Source organism: Rosa chinensis, chromosome 5, assembly GCF_002994745.2.
Source record: "Rosa chinensis cultivar Old Blush chromosome 5, RchiOBHm-V2, whole genome shotgun sequence".
Classification (NCBI taxonomy): Eukaryota; Viridiplantae; Streptophyta; class Magnoliopsida; order Rosales; family Rosaceae; genus Rosa; species Rosa chinensis.
The window spans coordinates 2,586,252-2,612,682 of NC_037092.1; the positions used below are offsets into that span (position 1 = coordinate 2,586,252).

The following is a 26,431-nucleotide window of genomic DNA, read 5'->3' on the forward strand; positions in this document are numbered from 1 at the left end:
TCTCCAAAGCCCTCTTCCTCTCCAAAATAATGTACTCCTCCCGGTTGCCGGTGTCAACCCCGCAGCCCCAACCCATTAAGCGTCAGCACACTGCCCGGTACTACGCCCGCCGCGTCAAAGAAAGCCTCACCACCCGGCTGTCCAAGTTTATATGTACCATTTTCTTGGCTCTCCTTCTTGTTGTTGGTATACTAACTTTCATACTATGGCTTAGTTTCCGACCTCACCGGCCCAGATTTCATATCCATCAATTTTCAGTACCCGGTTTGAACCAAGCAACGGGGTTCGACAATGCAGAGATAACATTCAATGCTTCCGCCCGTAATGCGAACCATAATATCGGAATATATTATGATCAGATGGACGGGGCAGTTTACTATAAGGACCAACGGATTGGATTAATCTCATCATTGTTGCCACCATTTTATCAAGGGCCGAAGAACACAACAATCGTACATGGATCGTTTACAGGGGCAAGCTTGACGGTAAGTAGCCAGCGTTGGACGGAGTTCATGAATGATCGTGCAAAAGGGACGGTTGTGTTTCGCCTAGATTTAACGTCGGCGATTAGGTTTAAGATTTCCACCTGGACTAGTAAGCGCCACCGTGTTCACGCCAACTGTGATGTTGATGTAGGCCAGGATGGCCTGATCCTGGCCATTTCTAAAGATAAAAGATGTCCTGTCTATTTCACTTAGAGTTGGAGAAATCTTTGTTTTTCCTTTTGTAATTGATTTTTAGTTGCTTTTGGGGTTATTGGGTTTGGTTCGTTTATATTTGTATAGTGACCAGAAGTTTGTGACTTCATTTGTTGCATACATAATTAAATTGGTTCAAATGATATCTAATACGTGGATCATGCAAGTAGTTCATCCATCTACATATCAGCAATCTTTAACATTAAGAGGAAAACATTGAGACTCTTCAACAATCATTCTCTTACTTTCCGTTCCATTTAAGTCTCAATTTTCATTCATACGAATGCTTCCTTGGATTCATCAGTTTCTTTTTTAAGCTGCCAAAATTTCTTTCATCCGAGAATAAAGCTAATTTAGCCAAGCATACAGGGAAGTATTGCTGTCACAGACAGAACTGGAGGTTAAGTTGTTAGTTTGTGAAGAGAAGAGTGATAAAGCCTTCAATGATAGAGATGGCCAGTAAGCCTCACTCTGATATCAAAGAACTAAAATGAAAGAAGATTGAAAATTAGACTCTTATAGAGTGCTGAAGATATTAGGATTCTATCAAAACAATATCCTGACAGAGAACAAAGAGTTCTCTCCTATCAAAAAATGGAATTCTATATAGTCCAAGGATTAATTAAGCCTCTACAAATAGGACTATAGGAGTACTGTGAAAAGGCACTCGCAGCACGATTTATCATCCTGTTAATTGACTTGAAGCCCTTCGCAGTCCAAGAAAGGGCTGTGACACAATTAGCCTGCTTCCTCAGCACCATGACGACATCAAGGAGGCTCACTAGTAGGAAGGTGGAGAGGTTTGACAAGAAGATTACGAAGAGAGGAGCTGTGCCTCAGAAAACAGCCAAAAGGGGGAGGGACTATCCTGTTGGCCCTATTTTGCTCGGCTTCTTTATCTTTGTGGTCATAGGATCATCTCTGTTTCAGATAATCAGGAGTGGCCTCAATTCAGTCTAAAGATGTAGAAGACTAAAACCTATATTTAGAAGCACAGAAAAGAAAAGTACTCAAAGTTATTGTTGTTTTCTTCTGTTATTGATTTATAGTTGCTTTTGGTGTAATTGGGTTGGGAATTATAAACAATATGTGATTTAATAATGCTAGTGTCTATATTTGCCAGTTTGCAAAGGCATGAATGTTTTACAAAATCACACATAACAGGCAAAGGATATTCGTTTTCAAATGGTGCAAAAAAGTTTACATAGAACCCCATGCACGATTTCCTCTATATTCCCATAATTTGAGCCCTCTAGGCCCAGTTTGACGTTAGCTTTTAAAGTGTAAAAACTGCTTAACTTATAAATAGCAAAAGATGTTCGGTGAAATTTAATAAACTAACTTATTTCAAAAGTTACTTTATTAAATAGCAAAGTTACTTTAATAAAGATGTTTGCCAATGAGAGTTGGTTTAGTTGGCAAGAGAGGACTTGAGGTGTAAACCCACATAAGTTCGATCCCCACTATCAACAATCTCTCATTTGGTGGGCAATCTAGAAAATGTTATGCATAATTCCATACCAATGGGCTGGGCTGAAACACTGGCCAGTTTCGTAAGTCCTGTTGGGTTGAGGTCGTAAGTTTGCCCTGACCCTGGTAGTGTAGGGAAGCCTCCCTCTTACCTAAACTTTTTTTAATAAAAAGAAAAAGAAAAAGTTACACCATGAAGTTAATGCTTCTAGAATTTGGTAAAAGAAAAACAGTTTTCATAAACTAAAAACTACAGCTGCTTATTGTTTAAACTAAGCTCTACTTTTCGCCCCCTCTTCCCTTTCTCAATTTCATATAGAACAATCCCGTAAATTAGAGCAACCCCTCCGCTATATGCCACATTGGATGTTACCAAGGTTTCTGATATAAACTGGCAAGAACTGTACTGGAGATTTCCATTGAAACTGAGTTGGAGCAACACTTGGATCTAATAGAATCCTGAAGATATTAGGATTCTATTAAAAAGGATCAAAACAGAACAAAAGAGGTCTCCTATCAGAAATGGGAATTCTTATAGTCCTAGGATAGAGCCTTTATAAATAGGAGCTAAGCAGCAGTTCCGTGAAAACTGAAATAGTACCTGACACGATTCTCTTCATTCTCTTAATTGAATAGAAGCTCTTGCAGTTTGAAGAAAAGGGGAAAGTTTAATAACCTGCAACGCACGCACAGCTCGGCACCATGACAAAATCAAAGCATTTTACTGTTAGGAAGGTAGAAAAGTTTGAGAAGAAATTAACGGAGAGAGGAGCAGTGCCGGAGAAAACTGCCAAAAGGGGGAAGGTCGACTCTGCTATTGGCCATGTTCCTTCAGAAGTTGTGATTTGCTTCATTTGTTGCATAAACAGCATAGTTAATTCGGTCAATTGATCTGCTTTCATTACTATCTGATTGACATCTGGATTAATTATGCTATTAGTTCATCTATACTTAGTTTGCAAAGGCATTAGAGTTATCAAAATTGCATAAACAAGCAAAAGGATATATGTATATATAATTTTTTTGTAGTTGCCTCTTTTCTGCTGTGGCTTCTTCATCTTTGTTGTCATAGGATCATCTCTGTTTCGGACAAGTAGGACTGCTACTAGCGGAAGCCTGGTGTAAATTGGCTTCAACTCGGTCTAAAAATGTAGAAAACTACATCTAAAAGCACAGAAAATAAATTACTGAAAAAAATTGATTGGCCTCAAATCATTGATTCCATAAGAAAATGAAATGTACATTACTCAAAAAAAAAAAAAAAAAGAAGATACATGTCCAATGCAATAATTCCTAGAAAATGTTACAGAACTTTCCCTATTTCATCTGCTCAAATGACACCGTGAGTTTCTACATACATCAGTAATTTATGGCTTTGAAGACCAATAATGAGATTACAGTCGCACCATATTCTGGAAGGGTGGTTCCTTTAATTGGTAAATGTTTCTTTTGCTTTATATGAGTAAGTGGGCTCTCTAACTTCTATTTTAAAACATCTCTTAGATCACAAGCAAACATTTCAATTCCTTTAGTAATGGGAAAGCCATTTACATATGTTTACATTACAAATATAGTAGCGTTTGGTATTAACTACTAAATGGAACCATGCTAAAGAAAAAAGATTGAAGATGAAGATCAGTAACATCTTGAGGCTATATAAGCCTGAAGATAATTCGATTGTGTAATTAATGAAGAAAACCAACAAACCCGCAGTCTATTTCCTCTCTACTTGTCCTATGTACTTCTCTTTCCTTTCTTTAATTTTTCTGCTAGTAATATATATTGTTAACGGTCAGCAACAAATCCTCGGTCTATTTTCTCTCTTAAACTTCCTTTCAAGCTTTTTGCCAGTATTTAAGATTGTGATCCTCGGTTAGGGAAATGTCCAAGACCAGGTACTACTGCTATCTAGGTTTATATTCATCCGCTCTGTTTCTTCTCACCCTAGGTTTCATAGTTTTATTACTATGGCTGAGCTTAATCCCAAAACCCCCTAGATATACCATTGTGGATTTCACCATCCCAAAGTCCGATTTGGACATTAATGGGGGTAAAAAAGGTTCCTTGGAATATGGCCTTGAAATAATTTTTTTTAACAAGGGCTCGGTTATTTTCTGTGATGACACACTTCTGGCATTCTATCATGGACAGGATACAGTTGGGGAGAACAGCATTACTGCATTTCATCAAAGAGGAAGCGATACAGATCGAGTGGTTGATCATGTGGAGGTGCTGAGGTGTTCAATCAATGCCTTTGGATGGCGATTAGAAATTCCATATTGAATGGAACTGCAGAACTGAAGGGGGCTTTACGAACTCAGCTTCAATACAAAACCTTGGGAAGAAACAGCAAGCATCATGGGGTAAACTTGCAAGCTGTATTACCAATTGGGCCAGATTGTAAGATTTCTGGTAAGAAGAAGAAAATCAAGCTAAGGCGCCATTTTGAATAAGAAATGGAAGAGCAAGAATAGAGAAAATTTTCGGTTGTTACTTTTATCTTGGATGTTTTTCCTGTAATTTAGTTTATAATATTGTCTTGCTTTCATGTTGCGCTACAAGATACTAGTTGCTTTCATTTTCAACTCAGTAACTTCGGAATTTGGAGTTGGTGGCATGTAAAAGCGAACAGTGTAAAATTTCTTAATTTGCCACCATTCTGTCATTTTATTCTTCTTAATCTAATGTATGTGAAATTGTGAACAGACACAATTCCAGTTGCATACATGCATAAAAGCAATACCTTCAGTCATCTACTTTTTGTATTCCTTTATATATACCCTTTCTCTTCCTTTCTCTATTCTTGCATAGTTTTTCTATATGGTCTTTTTGAAGAGGAATGCCCAGTTTTATCAAACCTCGTGTTGCAGAAGCAAAGGCTCAAGTCCAGCACAGATATCCAGTCAGCAAAAGTTGATGATGAATTAATAGCTTTACTTTAGTCTTTGCTTTCCTTTCATCTAGGCTGACCTGTTTTGCCTTTAGCAAATATCCTTCTTAGGCTTTTCAAGTGCAACTATAGGGCATAACCCTGCTCTGGAAGAAAAGAACATATCCTGTTGTAACTTAGATTGCAAGTAATCGCATTTATATTCTCTCGAACGAACTTTCTCTGCAATTACACCACTTCTCTCTCTTCTTCTCAACTCTCATATGGACATTATTTAAAAATCAGATGTCAATCTGTTCCTCATTGTTAGGGAAAATGTGCGAAAGCGAAAACAAGCATTTCTGTTTGTGTGTCTTAGAAATTTTGGCCCTTTTGGGTCTTCTGGCCTTAGTTCTTTGGCTAAGTTTACGCCCAAAGTCCCCTTGTTATACCATTGTGGATATCACCATTCCAAATTCTGATATAGAGAATGGGGCACAGAATGGCTCTATTGTGTATGTTCTTGAGATTGAAAACTCTAACAAAGACTCCAGTATTTTTTATGATACCTCAGTCTTGACGTTCTATTATGGGCAGGATAAAGTTGCAGAGAAAACCATACCTCCTTTTCATCAAGGAAGAAGCAAAACCCGTACGGTGATGGATGATATTGATGCCAATCCACAGGTGTGGAGATCTGTTCGCAATTCAATATCGAATGCAACTGGAGAGTTGAAGGTGACTTTGCTAACTAAGATTAGATACAAAACATGGGGAATCAAGAGTAAGCGTCACGGGCAAGACTTGCAAGGTGCATTACCAATAGGTAAAGACGGCAAGCTTTCTGGTAAGAAGAAGAAAATCAAGCTAAGCCATGCTTCCAAGAAACTGAGGAGGAATAGTCTTAGATTTTGATGTTATATTGTAAACTAATTTAGAATATGGTGTTTTATGCTTGTGATTTTAATACTGATAATACCTTCTATTACTGTTAGTAGAAGTACCAATTCCGCGCCTCTTTATATTCATATAGTACTAATAAAAGAACAGCATTTATAATTATTCATTGACCAATATCTAATAGTTCATGAGTTTCTGCAGTGCATAATGTTGCAGCCAAAATATTGCACTAGAGACTATATCAAAATTCCTAGATAGTTACCTCCTTGCTAAGCATATATAGTCAAGTTCTTCACAAGCTCATAACGACAATAGATGGGTTTAATAGCAAAAGGGTGGAACCTGGTTCCTTTCTAGTGATATATAGGAAGGGGTTCTGCTATTTTGATGTTCGACTGTGGTTTGGAACTTGTGTTGGTCACTCGCGGATTGGAACCTGAAAAGAGAAGAAAGTACATTATCTGCATATCAATTCAATAACATGCGCACATGTACAGCAATCACCCTGCACCATTAAGAAAGAGCATGTTCATTTCTTTCAATTTTAAGACGATACTTACAGCTGGGAAGCCATCCTAATCTCCGGGTTCTTTAATATCCCTCACGACACAGCTAGGCACACCTGAAAATTTTTGTGCATATTTATATTTTCAACCATACTCCTCAGTCAAATAAGAAAGAATGAGATGACTGTAAACAAGAAAAAGTAACAGTTTTGGGCATTTCTAAGTTCTAACAACATCAAACTTCAAAACTGATACGATGCGTAATATGATACTCTGTTATCTACTTTTTTCTATTCCTTTCTATACAGTTATGTTTTCCTTCCTTTCTCTATTCCTTCATAGCTTTCTCTATTGGTTTTGTCTTTTTGAAAAGGAATGCCCAGCTAGTATCCCAAGTTCCCAACCATGTACTGCAGAAGCAAAGTCTCGAGTCCAGCACGGATTTCCTGCAGCAAAGGTTGATGACAAATTAATTGCTTTGCTTTAGTCCTTGCCTTCCTCTCAAGTATAATTTAGCCCCCACTCTGGAAGAAAAGAACATAACCTGTTTTAACTTAGATAGAGTAACTGCATTTAATAATCTCGCAAGTGAGTTTCTTAGGGCAAATTAATACACCATTTTTCTCTGTTCTCCTTCTCAACTCTCAAATAGACTAAAATCGGGTGTCAATCTGATCCTCATTTGGAAAAATGTGTGAAAGTGAAAAAACGTATTTCCATGCGTGTGTTCTGGAAACTTTGGCAATTCTGGGTCTTCTGGCCTTTTTTCTGTGGCTAATTTTTCACGTGAAATCCCCTAGTTATACCATTGTGGATATCACCATCCCAAAGTCTAGTTTAGAGAATGGGGGTCAGAATGGCTATATTGTCTATGCCCTTGAAATTAAAAACTCCAACACATACTACAGTATTTACTATGATACCTCACTCTTGACGTTCAATTGTGGGCAGGATAAAGTTGGAGAGAAAACCATACCTCCTTTTCATCAAGGAACTGGCAGAAGCAGACGGCGTACGGTGATTGATTATATGGATGCCAATCCACAAGTGTGGAGAGCTGTTCGCAAATCAATATCGAATGCAAGTGCAGAATTGAAGGTGGGTTTACTAACTAGGATTCGATACACAACATGGGGAACCAAGAGGCATCATGTGCTAGACTTGCAAGGTTTGTTACCAATAGGTAAAGACGGCAAGCTTTCTGGTAAGAAGAAGAAAATCAAGCTAAGATATGCTTCCAAGAAACTGAGGACGAATAGTCTTCGATATTAGGTATTTCATGTAACCTAGTTTACAATGTTCTTGATTTTATTTCTGTTCATACCTTCTGTTACTGTATCCCTCCTGAGCTTCTTTTATATTGATATAACGATAAAAAAAATAAAAGAGATGCTTAAAATAATCCACCGACCAATATCAAAATAAACTCTATGGCACATAGTAGAGCAGCAAACAAATTGCAGTAGTGATTGTCAGAATTCCTACATGTCACAATACAAGGCCTTAGTAGCATAAGGTGATACTAAGGGTTCCGCTTTGTTGATGTCCGACTGTGGATTGCAACTTGTCTTCGCCACTCGCGAATTGGAACCTAAAAAGCAACCAAACTACATTATCCACATATCAATTTAATACCACCTGCAAACGTACAGCAATCACCCTGCACCATAAGAAGAAATCATTTTCATTTCTTTCATTTTTAAGATGATACTTACAACTGGGAAGCCACCGTAATCTCCAGGTTCTTTAATGTCCCTTGTGACAAAGCTAGTAGCAGCAAGCCGTACCTGGAAATTCCATGTATTTTTATATTTTCAACCATACTCCTCGGTCAAATATAGATGGGTGGGCATGAAAAAGAATCAGGTGACTAAAAAAGAGAAAGTAACTGTTTTGGGCATTTCTAACAACAGCACACTGCAAAATTCATACGATACATAAATAGAATACCGCGTTATTAACGAGTCAAGGTCATGAAACTTTAGGCACTCGACTGGCTCTTAGTGCAAATACCTTTGATACAATGGAGACATGGTCACGAACTGCTACCCTTCCTCCCATAGTCACATAGTCTCCTACCCTACAAAAGGCAAAAGAAGACGGTCAATAATTAGCTTTGGCAGATTTTTGAAATATCGTCCAAGCCATTACAATGGAAGTGAATTGTATACCATGGCTTAAAATGAGAAATGAAAATAGGAGAGGGAGAGATAGAACGTACGTCACTGAGCCTGCAATCCCAACTTGACCACAAAGCATGCAATTCTCCCCAATAACTACATTATGACCAATCTGTAAAACCGAGAAAACAGGTTATTGTAGATCCCTGGAAAGTTAACGAAGCAAAAGGCAAAAGTACCTGAACTAAATTATCAATCTTCGAATGATCTCCTACAACTGTATCTCTCCAACTGCATCGACCATGAAAATCAATTATCAGTATTCAAACTTATACAGAACCAGAGTACAAAGTGTCAACTGCTCCAAAGGGCATAGGTCTTACCTACCCCTGTCAATGCATGTATTTGCACCAATCTCCACACAGTTCCCTATCCTAGCATTCAGCATCTTCGGATGGAGAGAAGAACAAGAAAGAAATACAATAAGATCCTTCCATTTCTACAGTGCTTGGAAATGCAATACATAACCTCTTACACTCCAAAGTACAAAAGGGAAAGAGAAAAATATTACAAAGAAACATCACTAACCTGAGGCTTCTTTAACATATTGCCATGCTCATCCACCATAAACCCAAATCCTGCAGTTAACCAACATCGAAGATCAGACCACTGTTCTTAACAATCATAACAACATCGGTTATTCAATTTACATCCCAATATGCTTTTGTTATGATTTTCTTTTTCACTTTCATTAGTTGCATAATATGTATCAAAGCCTACAGTAAAGAGCATTACCATCTTGACCGATGCATGCGCCATTGTGGATTATACACGAATCTCCTATAGTGCAATTACTAAGTGAAACATTGTAGCTGTATTGAAATTACAAACCCGACAACTCCCTCAAAATCAAACAAGTATAGACATAAACAAAACAAAAGTTCTAATTACAGAAAATCTGATCACTACCCTATTTTGGTCGATTGCCCAACTGAAACACCAGGTCCAATAACAGCTCCGGAACCAATACAAACATGCTCACCCACAACGGACTTGGAATGCACAACAGCACCAAACTCCACAAAAGCTGTTGGGTCAATGCTGGCAGACTTGTGAAAAGACCCACCTCCATTAGGCCAGCTTTGGAAATCTTGGGGTTTAGTTCCATCCCCATAATCTAATCTTGCAAAAAACAGAGCATGTGAGCATAAATTGCAAGTAATGCAAAGACTCTAATTAGACATTTTCACAAACAGGTGATGGGTATTACCAGAGGAGTCAGGGGAAGCAATGGAACTGCAACAGGCTCCAAAGCCCAATTGAGACAAGGCGCGAACTTGTTGTGGCGTGTATCCGAATGCAGCCGCAAGTAGTCTTCTAAGCTGGAGTGCCATAATTGAGGAGTGTGATTCAATTGAGGAGGGAAAGTGGGGCAGTTTTAGTAGAAGTATGTTTGTGCCTGAACCTGAACCAGAACCAATTATAGTTGAGTTTGTGTTGGAGGGGCAGTTTGGTTTTGTTGTATTGGGCTTGGCCCAATGCTAAAGTTTTCATCTTTTTGGTCATAGAAGCAAAGTTGGGGGTTTGGAAATTTCAAAGTTGCAGTCTTGGAGATGACAGAGATGAAGAGCTTCACTGAATCTACCACAAAGGTTAGTCCTCTATTTGGTTTTTTTTTTTTTTTTTTTTTTTTCATTCAAGAATCACCCATTTAGGCATGGATGTAGTTTTTATCTTTATCTTGAAGATGTCTTTGTCATTGTTTATTATATTAGGCATTAGCTCAAGTCAATAAGTATTCAAACTCATACCAATGACTTGGTAAATGCAAAGAAATAGACTTTCCTGGAAATTATAGCCAATTGAATGCTTAGAAGTCAAGCACTCAGACCCAGAAATTACTTGGTAGAAATTCTGAAAAACAATAAGCTAGAGCCAATTGTTTCATTATAAGCTTATATAATCTATATTTATAATCTGCTGACCAATTAGTATGAATCTTTTGCTATTGTTGTAGACTATCGTAATCGATGATGGTTGTTCATTGTTCAAGAACTGAAAACCAAAATATGCTTCGTTTTCCAGTACTGTTTTTGCTTTGTTCTGTCATCATCTCTCTCTTTTGTGATCTTGCTTATGCTGACCCTCCATATAAGCTATGCTCAAACACTTCCTACTATTCAGATAATAGTACGTTTCAGACAAACCTCAACACTCTGCTCAATTCATTACCTTCCAATGCTTCTGTTTCCAAGTTGTACAATACATCCTTTGGAAATGAGCCAGATAAAGTCTTTGCTCTCTACATGTGCCTCGACTATCTTGATCCCGGTTCCTGTCATGATTGCATAAACATGGCGCAACAAGACATTGCAAGCATATGTCCTTACTCCAAAGAAGCGGTTGTATGGGAGGAGAACTGTCAACTGCGCTACTCCAATCAGAATTTCTTAGGCAGGTTGAATGTAGATGACAACATCCCCTTAGATAACAAGAAGAATATTTCAGTTCCTGAAAAATTCGAGACAGTTGTGAACAAGACGCTGAGTAACCTCGCTGAGCAGGCGGCTTTTAATCATTCACTGAACATGTATGCCACTGGTGAAGTACCCTTTCAAGATAAAATGGTATATGCTCTTGTGCAGTGCACTACAGACTTATCTGGGAATGATTGTGATACATGTCTTATGGGAGCCATAGAAGATGTTTTAAGAGCGTCCTATTCCTCCATTGGTGCGAGACTTCTCAGTCGTAGTTGTTATCTGAGGTATGAGTTTTATTCCTTCTATAATGGGGCAACGTCTGAAGCTCCTGTTGCTAATAACAAAGGAGGAGGTAAGTACTTGAAAACAGTGTCTATTTTGAGTTTTTGACACAAGTTGTGCAAATTATTATATCTTTCAGAAGGGAAATCGTTTTTAAACTGCCAATGATTACTCCTAAATGCAGGCAGGAAAATATTGTTGATCACAATCCTTATAATTGTGTCAGCATGCCTGGGGGTGCTACTTGTAGTTTCCTGTGTCTGTCTTGCAGTGAGAAAATCAAAGAAAAAAGGTAATGGTTGTTCTGAATTTTACTTCAAACAGCTGATCCCTTTAGTCATTTTTGTAAGGCAGGTCTCTTTGGTTTGTTCAGGGAAAAGAGAAATTTTAGGACAGCATGATTTGTTCCATAGACAAAATGACGCAAAAGCTCAGGAGTACCCCTTCATTAGTTTGGCTTCTATACATGCAGCTACTAACAAATTCTCTGATTCAAATAAGCTTGGGGAAGGTGGTTTTGGCCCAGTTTACAAGGTAGAAATATTGTTTCACATCAATACTCAGTATACAAACTACATCTTTGTATGTAGTATCTGCTTGTTTAGTATTTTCTCTGTATAAATAAAGGAATTAAGTGGTCTTTATTTCTTAGGGTGTACTGAGGGATGGAAAGGAAGTGGCAATCAAGAGGCTTTCAAGCTGTTCGGAGCAAGGTTTGGAGGAATTCACAAACGAAGTGCTACTGATAATGAAACTTCAGCACAAAAATCTTGTCCGGCTCTTAGGTTTCTGTGTCGATGGAGAAGAAAAACTGCTTGTATATGAATACATGCCAAACAGCAGCTTAGATGTCATCCTTTTTGGTTAGTTTATTTCTCACTCAGTATTTTTTCTAAGATATTTTCTTAAGACGGATCTTAATCTATGACTTCTTTGCTTATAATGGGTGGTTAGATTCAGCAAAACGCGCACAACTTGATTGGAGCAGACGTGTGAGCATCATTAGTGGAATTGCAAGGGGAATGCTTTATTTGCATGAGGACTCTCGACTTAGAATCATCCATAGAGACTTGAAAGCTAGCAACATATTATTGGACAATGAGATGAATCCAAAGATCTCAGATTTTGGCATGGCAAGGATCTTTGCAGGAAGTGAAGGACAAGCTAATACTGCTACAATAGTTGGGACTTAGTAAGTACTTGATTTCTGATCTTCCAGTTTAGTCTTACTGAAGCAATTAACTTTTGAACTCTTTTATATAAATTTTCAAATCGTTCCATACGTTGTTCTGTTGCAATACTTTTGTTTTCATCCCCCAGTTCTGTTTCCAAACCCTTACCATGAATTTTTGTGTTGTAAAAGTGGATATATGGCCCCGGAGTATGCTATGGAGGGACTATATTCTGTCAAGTCCGATGTTTATGGCTTTGGAGTACTCTTGCTTGAGATCATAACTGGGAGAAGGAACACTGGCTTTCATTTACTAAAACGTGGGCCTAGCCTCGTAACTTATGTAAGTTTATTTAACATAAACTTCATAGATGTTTAGCAGTTCCTCAAAGTGATATTGCGTAATGCTTATCCATCGTATGATGATATGCAGGCATGGAAATTATGGGATGAAGGAAAAGGGTTGGAGCTAATTGATCCGTCACTGGTTGGTTCATGTGATCCAGAAGAATTCTTAAGATATCTCCACATTGGGTTGTTGTGTGTTCAAGAAGATGCAAATGACAGGCCAACCATGTCTTCTGCAGTTGTAATGTTGAAAAGTGAAACTGTAAGTCTCACTCAACCTGAAAAACCCGCTTTCAACATGGGAAGATTCACTAATCAGCATACTGAGGGAGGTGCTGATAGTTGCTCAATTAATGGATTAACAGTTTCTAATATCATGCCTCGGTGACGAAGTTGATTCATGGATGGCATGGAAATTGTAATGCACTGATGCTTTGTCCTACCAGGCACATAGTACTTAAATTGTGTATTTGCTTTCTGTTGACTTTACTTTATCTGTAATCTGTAGTAAGTGCAATTATTTAATACAGAGCCCTCAGATTGTGAATATTATCCCGATCTTTGAATTGCAAATTTGCAATTGAAGAATATGTAAATTCCAATCTTTGAATTGCAATTGAAGAATATGTCTTCTCTTTTGCAACTTGAATTATAAATATTAGGGTGTGAAGATTCTTCTGTCCATTCACAGAAAATCATGCTGATAAATCAAATTTGAGGTGGTTAGCTACTCAGGCTACTAAGATCCAATTGTTTGTTTATTATTAAACATTTATCGTTAAAATCCTAGAATATATCATAGTAAGGAATCTGATCCGTAAAATTTGACTTCATTCTATTTGAAGATAAGATCATGCTTCTTATTTTTATAATTAAATTTGAATGGCATTTGTCTGACCAACCTGGAATGTGCACTGAGGGTGACAACCCAGAATTTTTTTTTTTTTAAAACTTTGATTTCGTTTTTAATCGATCAAGTCAACAATGTAATCGATCTAAATTAGTAACTAAGAGGTTCTGTTATAATTTGATAAATTAGATACACAAACTTGTTAGGTTTTACATTTATTCAGGTGTCTATAGGTCAACCCAAGTCTGCTATGTTGTGCCGCTTCCTATGCTAAGTCCAGCTCTTTCACTAGTGACTTCCTGGCGGCTTCTCTCTTCTACTTGAATGGTCAGACACTCAGACAAATAGTTAGGTGAAATTTTCCATGTAGGCCAGGATTTAGTCTATCAACTACCCTGTTTGTTTCACTGGATATCTAGATCTAAACTCTGAGAAAATTATACTTTAATTTATTAACTGCACATGGAAAGATTAGTATGTAATGTAACCAAGGTGCCAAAGTCTTTGATTAATCAAGTAAAAGAAAAGGAAATAACCAATGTGCCAAAGTCTTTGATATCAAGTAAAAGAAAAGGAAATCGTTAACTCTTTCATTGTCAACAATTCAAATCTTCCAAATTTTATTCTTGATCTCTATCACAAGGAAGTTTCTTTGCTATTGAATATCGGAGGTCAAACCAGCATTTGAGACCAAAGTTAATGAGGTTGTATCCGTGTCTACTGTATTTCCCATTTCTAGAAAATGGACGCCTTTTCAGTTATGCTTTTCATGATTCTACCACTTTTGTTACCAGCTAGCGTTTCTGGTGCAGATCCTCTTGACACTTTTTGCTCACCTGATGCCAGTATCTACACTCCTAGCAGCCAATTTGAAAGTAATCTCAAGCAGCTCCTTGAGTCATTGTCATGCAACACTTCCATCTCCGGTGGTTTCTACAATGACACAATCGGCACTGGCCATGACAGAGTATATGGACAAACACTTTGTAGAGGGGATGTGAACTCCACGGTTTGTCAGAAATGTGTAAGTGATGCAAGCCGGGAAATCTTCAACAATTGTAACTCTACAGATGCATTGATCTGGTATGAGCTATGTCAAGTTCGCTATTCCTACCAGATGTTCTTTTCGTCGATGTCTTATACTGGGAAGTACCCGGCCCAGAATGATCAGGAGGAGAGTGTATCAGATTCAAATTATTTTGGTGATGTTTTAATGTATTTAATGAAAAACCTCTCCGGAGAGTCTGTGTTTACTCCTCCAAAGAAAATGTTTGCAACTGGTGAAATTGAGCTTTCGGGAAATAGAATTATTTATGGTCTGGAACAGTGCACCAGAGACATCTCTGAAAGTGACTGCAAAAACTGTCTGGTTTCTGCTTTAGGGGATCTTTCATCATGCTGCTCCTCTCGTCAAGGTGGAACTGTAGTCAGTAGAAATTGTAATGTGAGGTTTGAGATCTCCCGGTTTTTTAATGACACTTCAAGCAGTCGGTTAATTTATCCATATTCAAAAGGTTAGGGACTTCAAATCTTCTTTTGATAATCACAACGTTAGCAAAACATACATTGGCATGGATATAAATACTATTAGGAATCCATTATATATACATTGCTTGCGTTAGATAGCATGACCGATAGAACATACAACCTTGATGTTCATCCATTATAATTAATGTACTATTAGCAGGGGATGACAGGAAGACTTGGAAGGTGGTGGTTACATGTGCATCCGCTATACTATTTGCAGTTCTAGTTGTACTTTGTGCAGTTCATTTTCGACGGCAAAAGAGATTGAAAAATGTCAACGGTACAAAGATGATGAAAATTAAAATTGAAAACTGTGGTTATTCTGAGTTTCTGCAGGATTACCTAGCAAGTTTATCTCCATTTGTATCTTTTTGCAGATGAAGAGATCAGAAGCGAGCATGTACTATTACATGATCTGGCAAGTCCCACTGAAGTAACAATTACAGAAGAAGGCGTATTGGTGACTTCTGAGGAACTGCCATTCGTTGATGTAGCAACTATAAAGATAGCTACAGATGACTTTTCAGATTCCAACAAGCTTGGACAAGGTGGGTTTGGTACTGTTTACAAGGTAATATTGCTGCTATTTATTATATTATAGTTTTAAATGGGCCAAGTATTACTTGGTATCTGCCCCTAACATGCATTTGATCTTTGTGAAAATACTGTCAGGGTGTGCTACCAGATGGGATAGAAGTAGCTGTTAAAAGATTGTCAAGGAAGTCATGGCAAGGCTTAGAGGAGTTTAAAAACGAAGTCATACTCATCGCAAAGCTTCAACACAGAAACCTAGTGCGGCTCTTGGCATGTGGCTTTGAAGGAGAGGAGAAGCTGCTTTTGTATGAGTACATGCCAAATAAAAGCCTTGATACTTTCATCTTTGGTACTGTTAAGCCTACCCATTAAACTATATATATCATATATTTTCAGCCTTGTATCACTCATACTAGCATATTTAGTTAAACATGTCATGAATTTCAGATTCGCAAAAGCGTGCTGAACTTTGTTGGGAAACATATTACAACATCATTAAAGGAATCGCCAGAGGACTTCTGTATCTTCATGAAGACTCCCGGCTCAGAATCATTCACAGAGATTTAAAGCCCAGCAATGTACTTTTGGACCATGAAATGGTGGCCAAAATTTCAGATTTTGGCATGGCAAGGATATTTTGTGAAAATCAGAACACAGCTAATACTAAAAGAGTTGTAGGAACATAGTGAGTATGCTTCATTTTATCTTTCTTTTTTTGTTAATTTCTGGAGTCCTTTAAATGTGATGGAGTAGAGAACAAGCTAACGATTATACTTAATCAGTGGCTACATGGCTCCGGAGTATGCAATGGAGGGTCTATTTTCTGTAAAATCTGATGTTTTCAGCTTTGGAGTAATCATGCTTGAGATTATTAGTGGGAAAAAAAATAGTGGATTCTACCTCACTGAACATGCCAAGACACTCGTTGCATATGTAAGTTCCTACCTGTAAAGTGGTTAATATTCAAGTTTTGCTCCCAAATTGACATGAATTTGAATTTGAATTTGCTTAAATAACTGATAGGCATGGAACCTATGGAAGGATGGAAAAGAAGTTGAATTTGTAGATCCTTGCTTGATGGAATCATCCAAGACAAAAGAGATTTTGAGATGCATGCATATCGGGCTTTTGTGTGTCCAGGAAGACCCTGAAGAAAGACCAACAATGTCAAATGTGGTTGTGTTGCTGGAAAGTGATTCAATTGAACTTGCTGAGCCAAAGAAACCAGCAATTTTTGCAGCAAGTAGAATTGCTCCGATTGACGAGTCTACTTCTAGTCCTACTCCAAATGGCCTCACTCTTTCCATCATTTTGCCAAGGTGACTTTGCTCGGTATGTACAGAGATTGAAAACTGAAAGTTCAAAGAAGGAGATGGATAGTGTCATGTACATAATAGGTAATAAATGGATGCAATGGAAGTTGCAAGTTTTTATGTAGCAATGAGGAGCATTGTAATGTATTGCCGTAACTTGTAAAGAAAGCCAATTTCCATATTGTTAATATTCATGGTATGATACTGCAAAATTTGACACAAGATTTTTAATTTTTAATTTTTTTAATCAAATACAATAACTGGTCTATTGTTAGTCGAACTCACGACCTCATTAAACAATCTCTAAGGAGCATATGCAAACCCCAATAGCCCCCCCCCCCCCCCCCCCCCCCCCCAAAAAAAAAAAAAAAAAGCGCTTCGTATGCTCCCATATTTGCTCGAGTAGAATGAGTGATGTGTACTGTATTTATAGGCTTAGGTTACTTGTTAAACAAGAACTAGTTCTCCACATGGTTTAGGAAAACCTAGCAATGTCATGTCAAACCTAATCCTTCCAGGTCTGGAAGATGATTTTGATTTTCTTAGTCTTATTAGTGCTTTTTATGATCATATCATGTTTATAGTGACAGAAAAAGACACAGAGGATCAGAAATAAGTCAAATAATCGAAAAATTGCTTTAACATCTTTAATTTGAATCAAGATTTTGGCACTCCACAAGGTTTTTTGCTTTATGTTTGTCAATGCTAACTAGAGTTTTTTTTTTTTTTGGTCAAGTATGCTAACTAGAGTTTTGATTGATGAATAAAAGGAGCGAAATATATCTACACAGTTTTCAGAGTAGGTCTCTCAAGAATAAAGATATAGGTGATTATCTAAATATTTTTACCTATTTGGGTTTGTAACGGTCCACAAAGTCATCCCAAATGGACTTCCACTTCTATACACATAATGTAAACTCAAGTCTAGGCCCATCTCTGCAAGCCCATTAGATAAGATGTCCCAAAAAGTTACCCTCTTTCTCCTATTTGGCTATTTTTGTTAAAAAGTCTGGAAAAGGTCAAAGATTTACACTGGCAGCGACTGGAAATTTGGAAGTTACAGAATCCATTGGAGAACTATGAAGAGCTTCGTCGAAGCTTTGTGGTCATGACCACAAAGGTTAGTGCTTTACCTATTCTCCTTCAAAACCATGCATCCTTGGACTTTTACGCCTTCACCATTAATGTGATCACTTCCAACCCAGATAAGAAAGCCAAGGATACCTACACCATTAACAATTCCAAAAGAATAATAAATATATTGCACATCAGCCATAAACAACAAACCCACAAAACAATCCAAGCGTGTTCCAATTTTATTATATGGCAGTGACATCTCTCTGTCATTATCTTTAGTCAATAAATCCTTGAACTTGTGTGCCGATGGCTGAATAGCAAACAAAGGAGAACAGGTTCCAGGAATCTAAGGCCAATTGATGGATTAGACTAGATCGTCCCATCATCTAGAACTTTTACTTTTCCAGACTAAACTGCTTGACTAAATTGCTGAAAGAGAAGCATGAATGTTTAAGCTTGAATGCATGAAAGGTCTATTAGTCTAAATATAAAGTGGTACGAGTCTTTTGGTATGATTTTAGATGATCTTTTGTACTGCAAAATTTGCCAGACCAAAAAGGGTTCATTTCCCAAGTGCCATGAAAACCATTCCGGTGCTTTTGCTTTGTTGTTTCATGACTCTCCTTTTTGAGCTTGCTTGTGCTGCACCACCTTATGATACCCCTCCTTATAATATATGCTCAGTTGTTACTAATAACTCTACAGGCCACAGTACGTTTCAAGAAAACCTTGAGAGTTTACTCAATTTATTACCTTCCAACGCTTCTGTTTCCAAGTTGTACAATGGTTCAATTGGAAATGAGCCAGATAGAGTTTACGCTCTCTATATGTGCCTCGACTTTGTTTCAAACGATACATGTCACAAGTGCATAGAGGCCGCACAATCAGACATTATGAAACTCTGTCCTAAGTCAAAAGAAGCAACTGTATGGGAGGAATGGTGCCAGCTGCGCTACTCCAGTGAGAATTTCTTTGGCAGATTAAATGTATCGGACAACAACGTTCTTCAAGTCAATACACAGAATATTTCAGATCAGCCAGAAAAGTTCAAGTCTGTTGTGAATCAAAAGCTGAGTGAACTCACTAAGAAAGCAGCTTATAATGATTCTTCTCCTAAGATGTATGCTACTGGAGAAGTGAATTTTGGAGATAAAGTGATATATGCTCTTGTGCAGTGTACTACCGATTTATCTGAAGGTGACTGTGACAAATGCCTTCAGACAGCCACAGAAGACGTTTTAAGAGAATATTTTTTCTCCATGGGTGCAAGACTTTTCAGTCATAGTTGTTTTCTGAGGTATGAGTTATACCCATTCTACAGTTATCCAACACAAGCTTCTAAGGGTAAGTACTTTCAAGAAAGTGTATCATTATGCATGTTATTATATTACAGCCTTTTTCACAAGGAAATTAGATTATTTATTGCAAATGCTTGCCAAAATCAGGTGGAAGGAAGGTTAGGTTGATAATAATCCTGGTGAGCCTATCAGCATGCCTGGCGGTAGTACTTTTTGGTTTCTATATATTTCTTGCAATGAAAAGGAGAAATAGAAAAGGTAATGATATTGAATGCTTATGGAAAATTTAATTCAAAGCTCACTGAATCATTTTCTGAAGCAGTTTTTTTTTTGCTCCATCTTCAGACAATAGTGTAATTTTAGGTTTACCTACACTAGTCCATGAAAACCAATTAATAGGAAGGAACAACCTCAAAGCTCAGGAGTACCCCAATATCAGCTTTGCATCTATACGAGCAGCTACTTCCAACTTCTCTGAGTCGAATAAACTTGGGGAAGGTGGTTTTGGTCCTGTTTACAAGGTAAGAACAGTTTTTCTTGACCAAAATATTACAAGGTAATAACATTGCTTCTAGTAATTTAAAAGCTTCTGCACTATAGGAGAACTAAATGGTTGTATTTATTATCCGTTTGGTTACGATTTTGTTTGATTTGACTCCTAATTTCTCAGGGTATCATGAGTGATGGAAAGGAAGTGGCGATAAAGAGGCTGTCATGCTGTTCTGAGCAAGGGTCAGAGGAATTCACAACTGAGGTTCAACTGATAATGAATCTTCAACATAAAAATCTTGTCAGGCTCCTGGGTTATTGTGTAGATGGAGAGGAAAAGCTTCTTGTATATGAATACATGCCAAATAGCAGTCTAGATGTCGTTCTTTTTGGTGTGCTAATTTCTTTTTATATCTGTCAATTTAATTTATCTTCAATTTATATAGCTAATAAAGCCAAGTATGATTCCTAGCCAATTTGTGTTTAATCAATGATTTTCCACTTATGATGGCTAGATTCAATGAAACGTGCACAACTTGATTGGACCGGACGTAAAAATATTATTACTGGAATTGCAAGGGGAATTCTCTACTTGCACGAGGATTCTCGACTTAGAATCATCCACAGAGACTTGAAAGCTAGCAATGTATTACTGGACAATGAGATGAACCCAAAGATCTCAGATTTTGGCATGGCCAGGATCTTTGCAGGAAGTGAAGGACAAGCTAATACTGCTATAATAGTTGGGACTTAGTAAGTGCTGGATCTCTACCTTTGCAATTTCAATTTACAGAAATAGTTAGTTGTTGAGCAACTTTTTTATTCAGATTTTTCCATATCTGTCACAAGATTGTCATGGCCTTTTACAGAATCATGGCTTTAGTACACATAACTGCTCTGTTTTTGAATGCTTTGTTTCCAAGATTATCGTGTAGACTTTCACTCCCTACTCAAGTTTCTCTACATCTATTCTAAAATTCCGTATTGCAACAGTGGATACATGGCTCCTGAATATGCAATGGAGGGATTATATTCTTTCAAGTCTGATGTCTTTAGCTTTGGAGTACTCCTTCTTGAGATAATAACTGAGAGAAAGAACGCCAACCGTGCTAGCCTCCCATCATATGTAAGTTTAACTTATTGTATAGCACTTCCTTAAGTTTCTGAGTGGTTATATCTCATGGAATGATGATATATATGCAGGCATGGAAATTATGGAACGAAGGAAAAGGACTGGAGCTAATTGATCCATTTCTGGTTGGTTCCTGTGATTCAGATGAGTTTTTGAGATATCTCCATATTGGATTATTGTGTGTTCAAGAAGATGCATATGACAGGCCAACCATGTCTTCTGTCGTTTTAATGTTGAAAAGTGAAACTGTAAATCTCAGCCAACCTGGAAAACCTGCCTTCTCCATTGGAACATTCAGTAATGTCCATAATAAGGCTGGTGCTGTTAGTAGCTCTTATAATGGACTAACAATTTCCAACATAGCGCCACGGTAGCAGAGCTGATGTTCATGGTGGCATTGAAATTGTCATGTAATTGATGCTCTGTCCTCCCAGGCACAACGTACCTGCCTTCTGCAAATGAATCACAAAGTCTAATCTCTAACTGATATGAGTTCCCAATTTGGAATTGCAATTGAAATATGTCTATATATGTATTCTCTTTTGCCTCTTGAGTTTCAAATTTCGTACATTTTTGGGAACTGCACACACTTCATAACTACTCATGTTATTGATGTGCTGGATGAAAGTACCATCTTCCCGGTAATGTCTAGCAGAAATTATAAAACTGAGAAAGAAAAAAAGGATCAACAAGCAGCTATTTTTATTCTGTTCTTTCAGAGGCACTTGACATAATTCTTCTCAATACAAGTAGGGTGTGACAAGGTTGTTATTCAGTCCATAGAATACGTATGCCCAAAGAAAATATTTCCAGTAGTTAGTGAAAACAATTGTTGTTCAGAACCAAACATAAAGTGCAAAGAAAAATAAACCCTAAAGTTTCAACACGTAGTATTTTCAGAATATAACAGTTTACAACTGTTTATGAACCCTTATAGGCTGGCTATAGATTATTCATTCATTTTAAGAATAGTATGAAGCCAAGGTGCCAAAGTCTTTGATTAGGATACATCAGAAAATTCAACATTTTAAATTTTTTTATATAAAACTTGTAATTTTACTAATCAGAAGTACCAGTTTACATCAGTGTCTTGCTCAGCATAAAATATTCCTGGTCCCTATAATACTCGAACTTTGAATATATATTCCCTGTCTTTATGATAAAGAATCTCAGCCTTTCAAGATTCTGCAAGGAAGTTTCTGGGCATATCCAGAGCCTAACCGTATGCAAACAAGTGGTTAAACTTCCGTTGCCAGACTTGAATAGTCAGAGAGACCTAAATGTGTATATGTATGAGTCTTCCTTGAACCTTTTCCTGAAAATTTGATAGAGATCCACTTTCAGTTATGGTTTTCATAATTATACTACTTTTAATGCCTACCACCTTTTCTGGTGCAGATCTTCTTTTCAAAGATTGTCCATCCAGAACCTACACTGCCAATAGTCCATTTGAAAATAATCTCAAGCTGCTCCTTGAGTCATTGTCTTCCAATACTTCAATCTCTGGTGGTTTCTACAATGACACGATTGGCAATAGCAGTGACCGGGTCTATGGACAAGCACTTTGTAGAGGGGATGTAAACTCCACAGTTTGTCAGAGCTGTGTTCATGATGCAAGCGAGGATATCTTCAAGAGTTGTAAAGCTCAAGAAGCAATTATATGGTATGAATTATGTCAAGTTCGCTATTCCTCTACCGTGTTCTTTACAATGATGTTATATGATGGGAAGATTCCTGAGAAGAATAAGCAGGAGAAGAATGTATCAAATCCAAATCAGTTTGGTGACGTTTTGAAGAACTTAATGAAAAAGCTCTTGGACCAGACTGCCTATACTTCTAAGCATATGTTTGCAACCGGTGATATGAAATTTTCAGGAAGGCAATCTATTTATGGCCTACAACAGTGCACTAGAGACATTCCTCGAAGTGACTGCTATAAATGTTTGGATATCGCTCGTGCTGAGCTTCAGAAATGCTGCTCTGCTCTCGAAGGTGGAACCATTGTCAGTAGGAATTGTAATGTGAGGTTTGAGCTCGACCAATTTTTCAATGACATTTATTCCAAAGGTTAGGGACATCAATGTTCTTCTTTTCTATTTAGAATAATCTGTACTTGCAATACATTGAATGTACATACTGTTAGCAATTCACCATAGATTAATTGACAGGGGACAAGGGGAAGACCTGGAAGGTGGTCGTTACATGTGTATCCACTATACTATCAGCAGTTTTCATTGTACTTTGTGCTGTCTATCTTCGGTGGGGAAGGAGATTGGAAGATGTCCAAGGTACATGGATCAATTCTCTTTAATTATAATATAATTATATGCGTAGGATTACCAACTAAAAGTTATTTATAATTCTAACCTTGCTGCAGATGAAGAAAGAAGCCAGCATGGACTATTACCTGAATTACTAAACCCCACTGGAGTCACAATCATTGAAGAAGACAAAATGGTAAGTTCTGAAGAGCTGCCATTCATTGATCTAGCTACTATAAGGAAAGCTACAGATGACTTTTCAGATTCGAACAAGCTTGGACAAGGTGGATTCGGTGCTGTTTACAAGGTAATACATCTCTTATAGTTCTAAATGGGTGAAGTAATGGTTCATAGCTGGCTGAGTAAGACCACATGTGTATGTAACTTTGGAAATACTCCAGGGTTGGCTAGATGGGAAAGAAGTAGCTGTTAAAAGACTATCAAGAAAGTCACGGCAAGGCTTAGAGGAGTTTAGAAATGAAGTCTCTCTCATTGCAAAGCTTCAACACAGAAACCTCGTGCGGCTTTTGGCATGTAGCTTTGAGGGAGGAGAAAAGCTGCTTTTGTACGAGTTCATGCCAAATAAAAGCCTTGATACTTTTATCTTTGGTTCGTTCATTCCCCACTATACTGTATTTCGCTTATATATTATACTCCCTTTGATACCATGACAACGACATGAACTGCATTGGTTTATTTACCACTGAACTTTTTAGATTTGGAAAGACGAGCTGAACTCAATTGGCAAACATATCACAACATCATTGAAGGAATAGCCAGAGGACTTCTGTATCTTCATGAGGATTCCCGGCTTAAGATCATTCACAGGGATTTGAAGCCCAACAATGTGTTGTTGGACCATGAAATGGTTCCAAAAATATCAGACTTTGGAATGGCAAGGATAGTTTGTGACAACCAGAACATTGCCAACACTAAAAGAGTTGTAGGAACACAGTGAGTCTCTTCATGTGTATTTCAACTTTTTACCATAATTGAAAAGAGAATATGTGCATTGATGCTTTATGGCTTATGCTTACCTTTAAAACAGCGGCTACATGGCTCCCGAGTACGCAATGGAGGGACTATTTTCTGTAAAATCTGATGTCTTCAGCTTTGGAGTAGTCTTGCTTGAGATTATAAGTGGGAAAAAGAATAGTGGGTTCTACCTCACGGAACATGCCAAGACGCTCGTTGAATACGTATGTTTCTTTGCCCCCTTTGACTAATAGTCTCACTTAACCAAGTTTAGCTGCAATGCAGGCATCAATAACAAGACTTATTTACTTAATTATTTGATAGGCATGGACACTATGGAAGGATGGAAAAGGGTCGGAGTTTGTGGAACCTTTTTTGATGGAATGTTGCCCGAAAGCAGACATTTTGAAATACTTGCAGATTGCGCTTTTATGTGTCCAGGAAGACCCTGAAGAAAGACCAACAATGTCAGCTGTGGTTGTGTTGCTGGGAAATGATGACTCAATTGGTCTTCCTGAACCAAAGAAACCAGCCATATTTGCAATAGGTAGAGTTGCTCCAATAAACGAGTATACACATACCGCTAATCCTACTTCAAATCAGCTCACTCTTTCCATCATTTCACCGAGGTGAATTCATTTTGCTTGCTCACTAATTTACCAGACTCAACATCTAAAACTGTTCGATCGATGTATTCAACTAATGGCAGGGGAAGCACAATTTTCTTTGCAAACATATGATCCAAAATGCTTAGAACTGTTTAAGGAAAATATGATTTGCAGAGAGATTGATGAGAGAATTGTGTGTGTTCTATTATTGATAATATGAGCCCTCTATCTATAGGGATGTACAGAGTACATAAAAGGTAATAGAATCCGAACATAATTAGGAAATTTAGAATCTTCTCCTATTACAACTCTAAGACTAAACCCTAGTTTGAAGAGGCACACATGATGTCGACTTCCTTCAACACTCCCCCTTGTGACGCTCAAACTTGGTGATGACGCTTTGATCGTTGCCTCACTAAAAACCTTGCCAGGTAACAAAAACTCTGTGGGACAAAAATAACCCCGGTTGAAGGACAAAAAGAGCACAACACGTCTTTCACTCTTCGAGATCGATCATGTAGACATCATTCCTCCCGTTGATGTAGACATCTCCCCCTGATTGCTACAATCATGAGAGTTCGGATAATTTTCTCAATCAGAGGCTCTTCACATGTTTCTCGAATGTGGATTTAAGTAACAACTTAGTAAATAAGTCCGCTACATTATCCTCTGATCTGATTTGATTTACTTCGATCTTTAGAAGTGCTTGTTGTTGCTGATTATAAAAGAACTTAGGCGATATATGCTTGGTGTTGTCGCCCTTGATGAAACCTAATTTTATTTGCTCAATACAAGCTGCATTATCCTCATAAATGCATGTAGGTTCATCCGTGGTAGACTTCAAACCACAACTTCCTCGAATATGTCTAATTATATACCTTAGCCATATACATTCGTGCACAGCTTCATGTAGAGCAATAATCTCTACATGATTTGAGGAAGTAGCAACAAGGGTCTGTTTTGCAGACTTCCAACATATCGCAATGCTTCCCATGGTAAAGACATAACCTGTTCGGGAGCGACCTTTGTGAGGGTCAGAGAGGTACCCTACATCAGCAAAACCCATCAAAACATCATTGTCGTTTTGATGTTAGGGAGGAGGATGGGTGACCGGTGGCTTTGCTAATCACGGCGTCTTGGACGGTGCCACTTGGGCTAATGAGATCCGTTTTCATTCTTCCGTCATTCTTTTCTCTCTGTAGGGATAGAACAAGCCCATATCTATCATCCATTTTAAGTAACGAAAGATTGTCTTTATACCAGTCCAATGGCGTTGCGTTGGCGCAGGGCTACATCTAGCCAACAAGTTCATAACAAATGAGGTGTCTGGTCTTGTATTGTGTTAAGTACAATAATGCGCCTATTGCACTTAGGTAAGACACTTCTGCCAATTAACACGTCTTCCCCATCATCCCTGGGACGAAATGTATCCCTCTTAGGGTCAAGACTACGGACGACCATGGGAGTGAATCTTTGATTTTATCAAAATGCAAAGCATTTATTGACACGGTATACAAGTT

The 26,431-nt window shown here is 37.8% G+C and overlaps 5 protein-coding genes across 11 annotated transcripts; 4 read left to right on the forward strand and 1 right to left on the reverse strand.

Moving 5' to 3' along the window:
- LOC112167422 (NDR1/HIN1-like protein 26) lies at positions 1 to 843 on the forward strand. Its single transcript, XM_024304439.2, has one exon. It carries the CDS (start codon positions 30 to 32, stop codon positions 696 to 698), a length of 669 nt encoding a protein of 222 aa, XP_024160207.1. The 5' UTR covers positions 1 to 29; the 3' UTR covers positions 699 to 843.
- Positions 844 to 2,442: 1,599 nt separating this feature from the next.
- Positions 2,443 to 10,194, reverse strand: LOC112201907 (probable UDP-3-O-acylglucosamine N-acyltransferase 2, mitochondrial). Of its 7 annotated transcripts, XM_040506172.1 has the most exons (15): positions 9,834 to 10,192; positions 9,533 to 9,740; positions 9,359 to 9,435; positions 9,152 to 9,201; positions 8,947 to 9,011; positions 8,803 to 8,854; positions 8,665 to 8,735; positions 8,457 to 8,523; positions 8,159 to 8,230; positions 7,973 to 8,034; positions 7,420 to 7,588; positions 6,498 to 6,889; positions 6,280 to 6,373; positions 2,770 to 3,332; positions 2,443 to 2,627 (listed from the first exon to the last, which is right to left on the reverse strand). In XM_040506172.1, the coding sequence occupies exons 1-11, from the start codon at positions 9,955 to 9,957 to the stop codon at positions 7,555 to 7,557; spliced, it is 882 nt and encodes a 293-aa protein (XP_040362106.1). In that variant the 5' UTR covers positions 9,958 to 10,192; the 3' UTR covers positions 2,443 to 2,627; positions 2,770 to 3,332; positions 6,280 to 6,373; positions 6,498 to 6,889; positions 7,420 to 7,554. The 7 variants fall into 7 exon arrangements, with proteins under 7 accessions (XP_040362106.1, XP_040362108.1, XP_040362107.1 ...); XM_040506174.1 differs by lacking the exons at positions 2,443 to 2,627; positions 2,770 to 3,332 and adding an exon at positions 4,061 to 4,577; XM_040506173.1 differs by lacking the exons at positions 2,443 to 2,627; positions 2,770 to 3,332 and having other exon boundaries at positions 6,074 to 6,373; positions 6,498 to 6,559; positions 9,834 to 10,193.
- On the forward strand, positions 5,374 to 5,952 carry LOC112167078. The gene has a single exon (XM_024304037.2). It carries the CDS (start codon positions 5,374 to 5,376, stop codon positions 5,950 to 5,952), a length of 579 nt encoding a protein of 192 aa, XP_024159805.2.
- Positions 10,195 to 10,386: 192 nt separating the features above from the next.
- LOC112201911 lies at positions 10,387 to 17,290 on the forward strand. Its single transcript, XM_040519525.1, has 14 exons — positions 10,387 to 11,398; positions 11,513 to 11,620; positions 11,702 to 11,862; positions 11,981 to 12,191; positions 12,283 to 12,520; positions 12,692 to 12,842; positions 12,933 to 13,232; positions 14,437 to 15,211; positions 15,382 to 15,504; positions 15,602 to 15,795; positions 15,897 to 16,107; positions 16,206 to 16,443; positions 16,541 to 16,691; positions 16,782 to 17,290. The coding sequence occupies exons 1-14, from the start codon at positions 10,594 to 10,596 to the stop codon at positions 17,079 to 17,081; spliced, it is 3,966 nt and encodes a 1,321-aa protein (XP_040375459.1). The 5' UTR covers positions 10,387 to 10,593; the 3' UTR covers positions 17,082 to 17,290.
- Positions 17,291 to 18,692: 1,402 nt separating this feature from the next.
- On the forward strand, positions 18,693 to 24,995 carry LOC112164829. Its single transcript, XM_024301157.2, has 14 exons — positions 18,693 to 19,492; positions 19,594 to 19,704; positions 19,792 to 19,967; positions 20,117 to 20,327; positions 20,451 to 20,688; positions 20,929 to 21,061; positions 21,139 to 21,437; positions 22,398 to 23,134; positions 23,236 to 23,355; positions 23,445 to 23,635; positions 23,730 to 23,937; positions 24,045 to 24,282; positions 24,377 to 24,527; positions 24,628 to 24,995. Exons 1-14 carry the CDS (start codon positions 18,727 to 18,729, stop codon positions 24,934 to 24,936), a joined length of 3,888 nt encoding a protein of 1,295 aa, XP_024156925.2. The 5' UTR covers positions 18,693 to 18,726; the 3' UTR covers positions 24,937 to 24,995.
- The last annotated feature ends 1,436 nt before the right edge of the window (positions 24,996 to 26,431 follow it).

Coding starts and splice junctions, on each gene's coding strand:
- LOC112167078 (XM_024304037.2), top strand. CDS start 5,374: ATGTGCGAAAGCGAAAACAAGCATTTCTGTTTGTGTGTCTTAGAAATT.
- LOC112201907 (XM_040506172.1), bottom strand. CDS start 9,957: ATGGCACTCCAGCTTAGAAGACTACTTGCGGCTGCATTCGGATACACG. Junction 9,202..9,358: donor CGCATGCATCGGTCAAGATG/GTAATGCTCTTT, acceptor GGTTAACTGCAG/GATTTGGGTTTATGGTGGAT. Junction 8,736..8,802: donor AGATTGATAATTTAGTTCAG/GTACTTTTGCCT, acceptor TCGGTTTTACAG/ATTGGTCATAATGTAGTTAT.
- LOC112164829 (XM_024301157.2), top strand. CDS start 18,727: ATGAAAACCATTCCGGTGCTTTTGCTTTGTTGTTTCATGACTCTCCTT. Junction 19,705..19,791: donor GAAAAGGAGAAATAGAAAAG/GTAATGATATTG, acceptor CTCCATCTTCAG/ACAATAGTGTAATTTTAGGT. Junction 19,968..20,116: donor GTTTTGGTCCTGTTTACAAG/GTAAGAACAGTT, acceptor CTAATTTCTCAG/GGTATCATGAGTGATGGAAA.
- LOC112167422 (XM_024304439.2), top strand. CDS start 30: ATGTACTCCTCCCGGTTGCCGGTGTCAACCCCGCAGCCCCAACCCATT.
- LOC112201911 (XM_040519525.1), top strand. CDS start 10,594: ATGATGGTTGTTCATTGTTCAAGAACTGAAAACCAAAATATGCTTCGT. Junction 13,233..14,436: donor TTTCTAATATCATGCCTCGG/TGACGAAGTTGA, acceptor TCCCATTTCTAG/AAAATGGACGCCTTTTCAGT. Junction 16,108..16,205: donor CCTTGATACTTTCATCTTTG/GTACTGTTAAGC, acceptor CATGAATTTCAG/ATTCGCAAAAGCGTGCTGAA.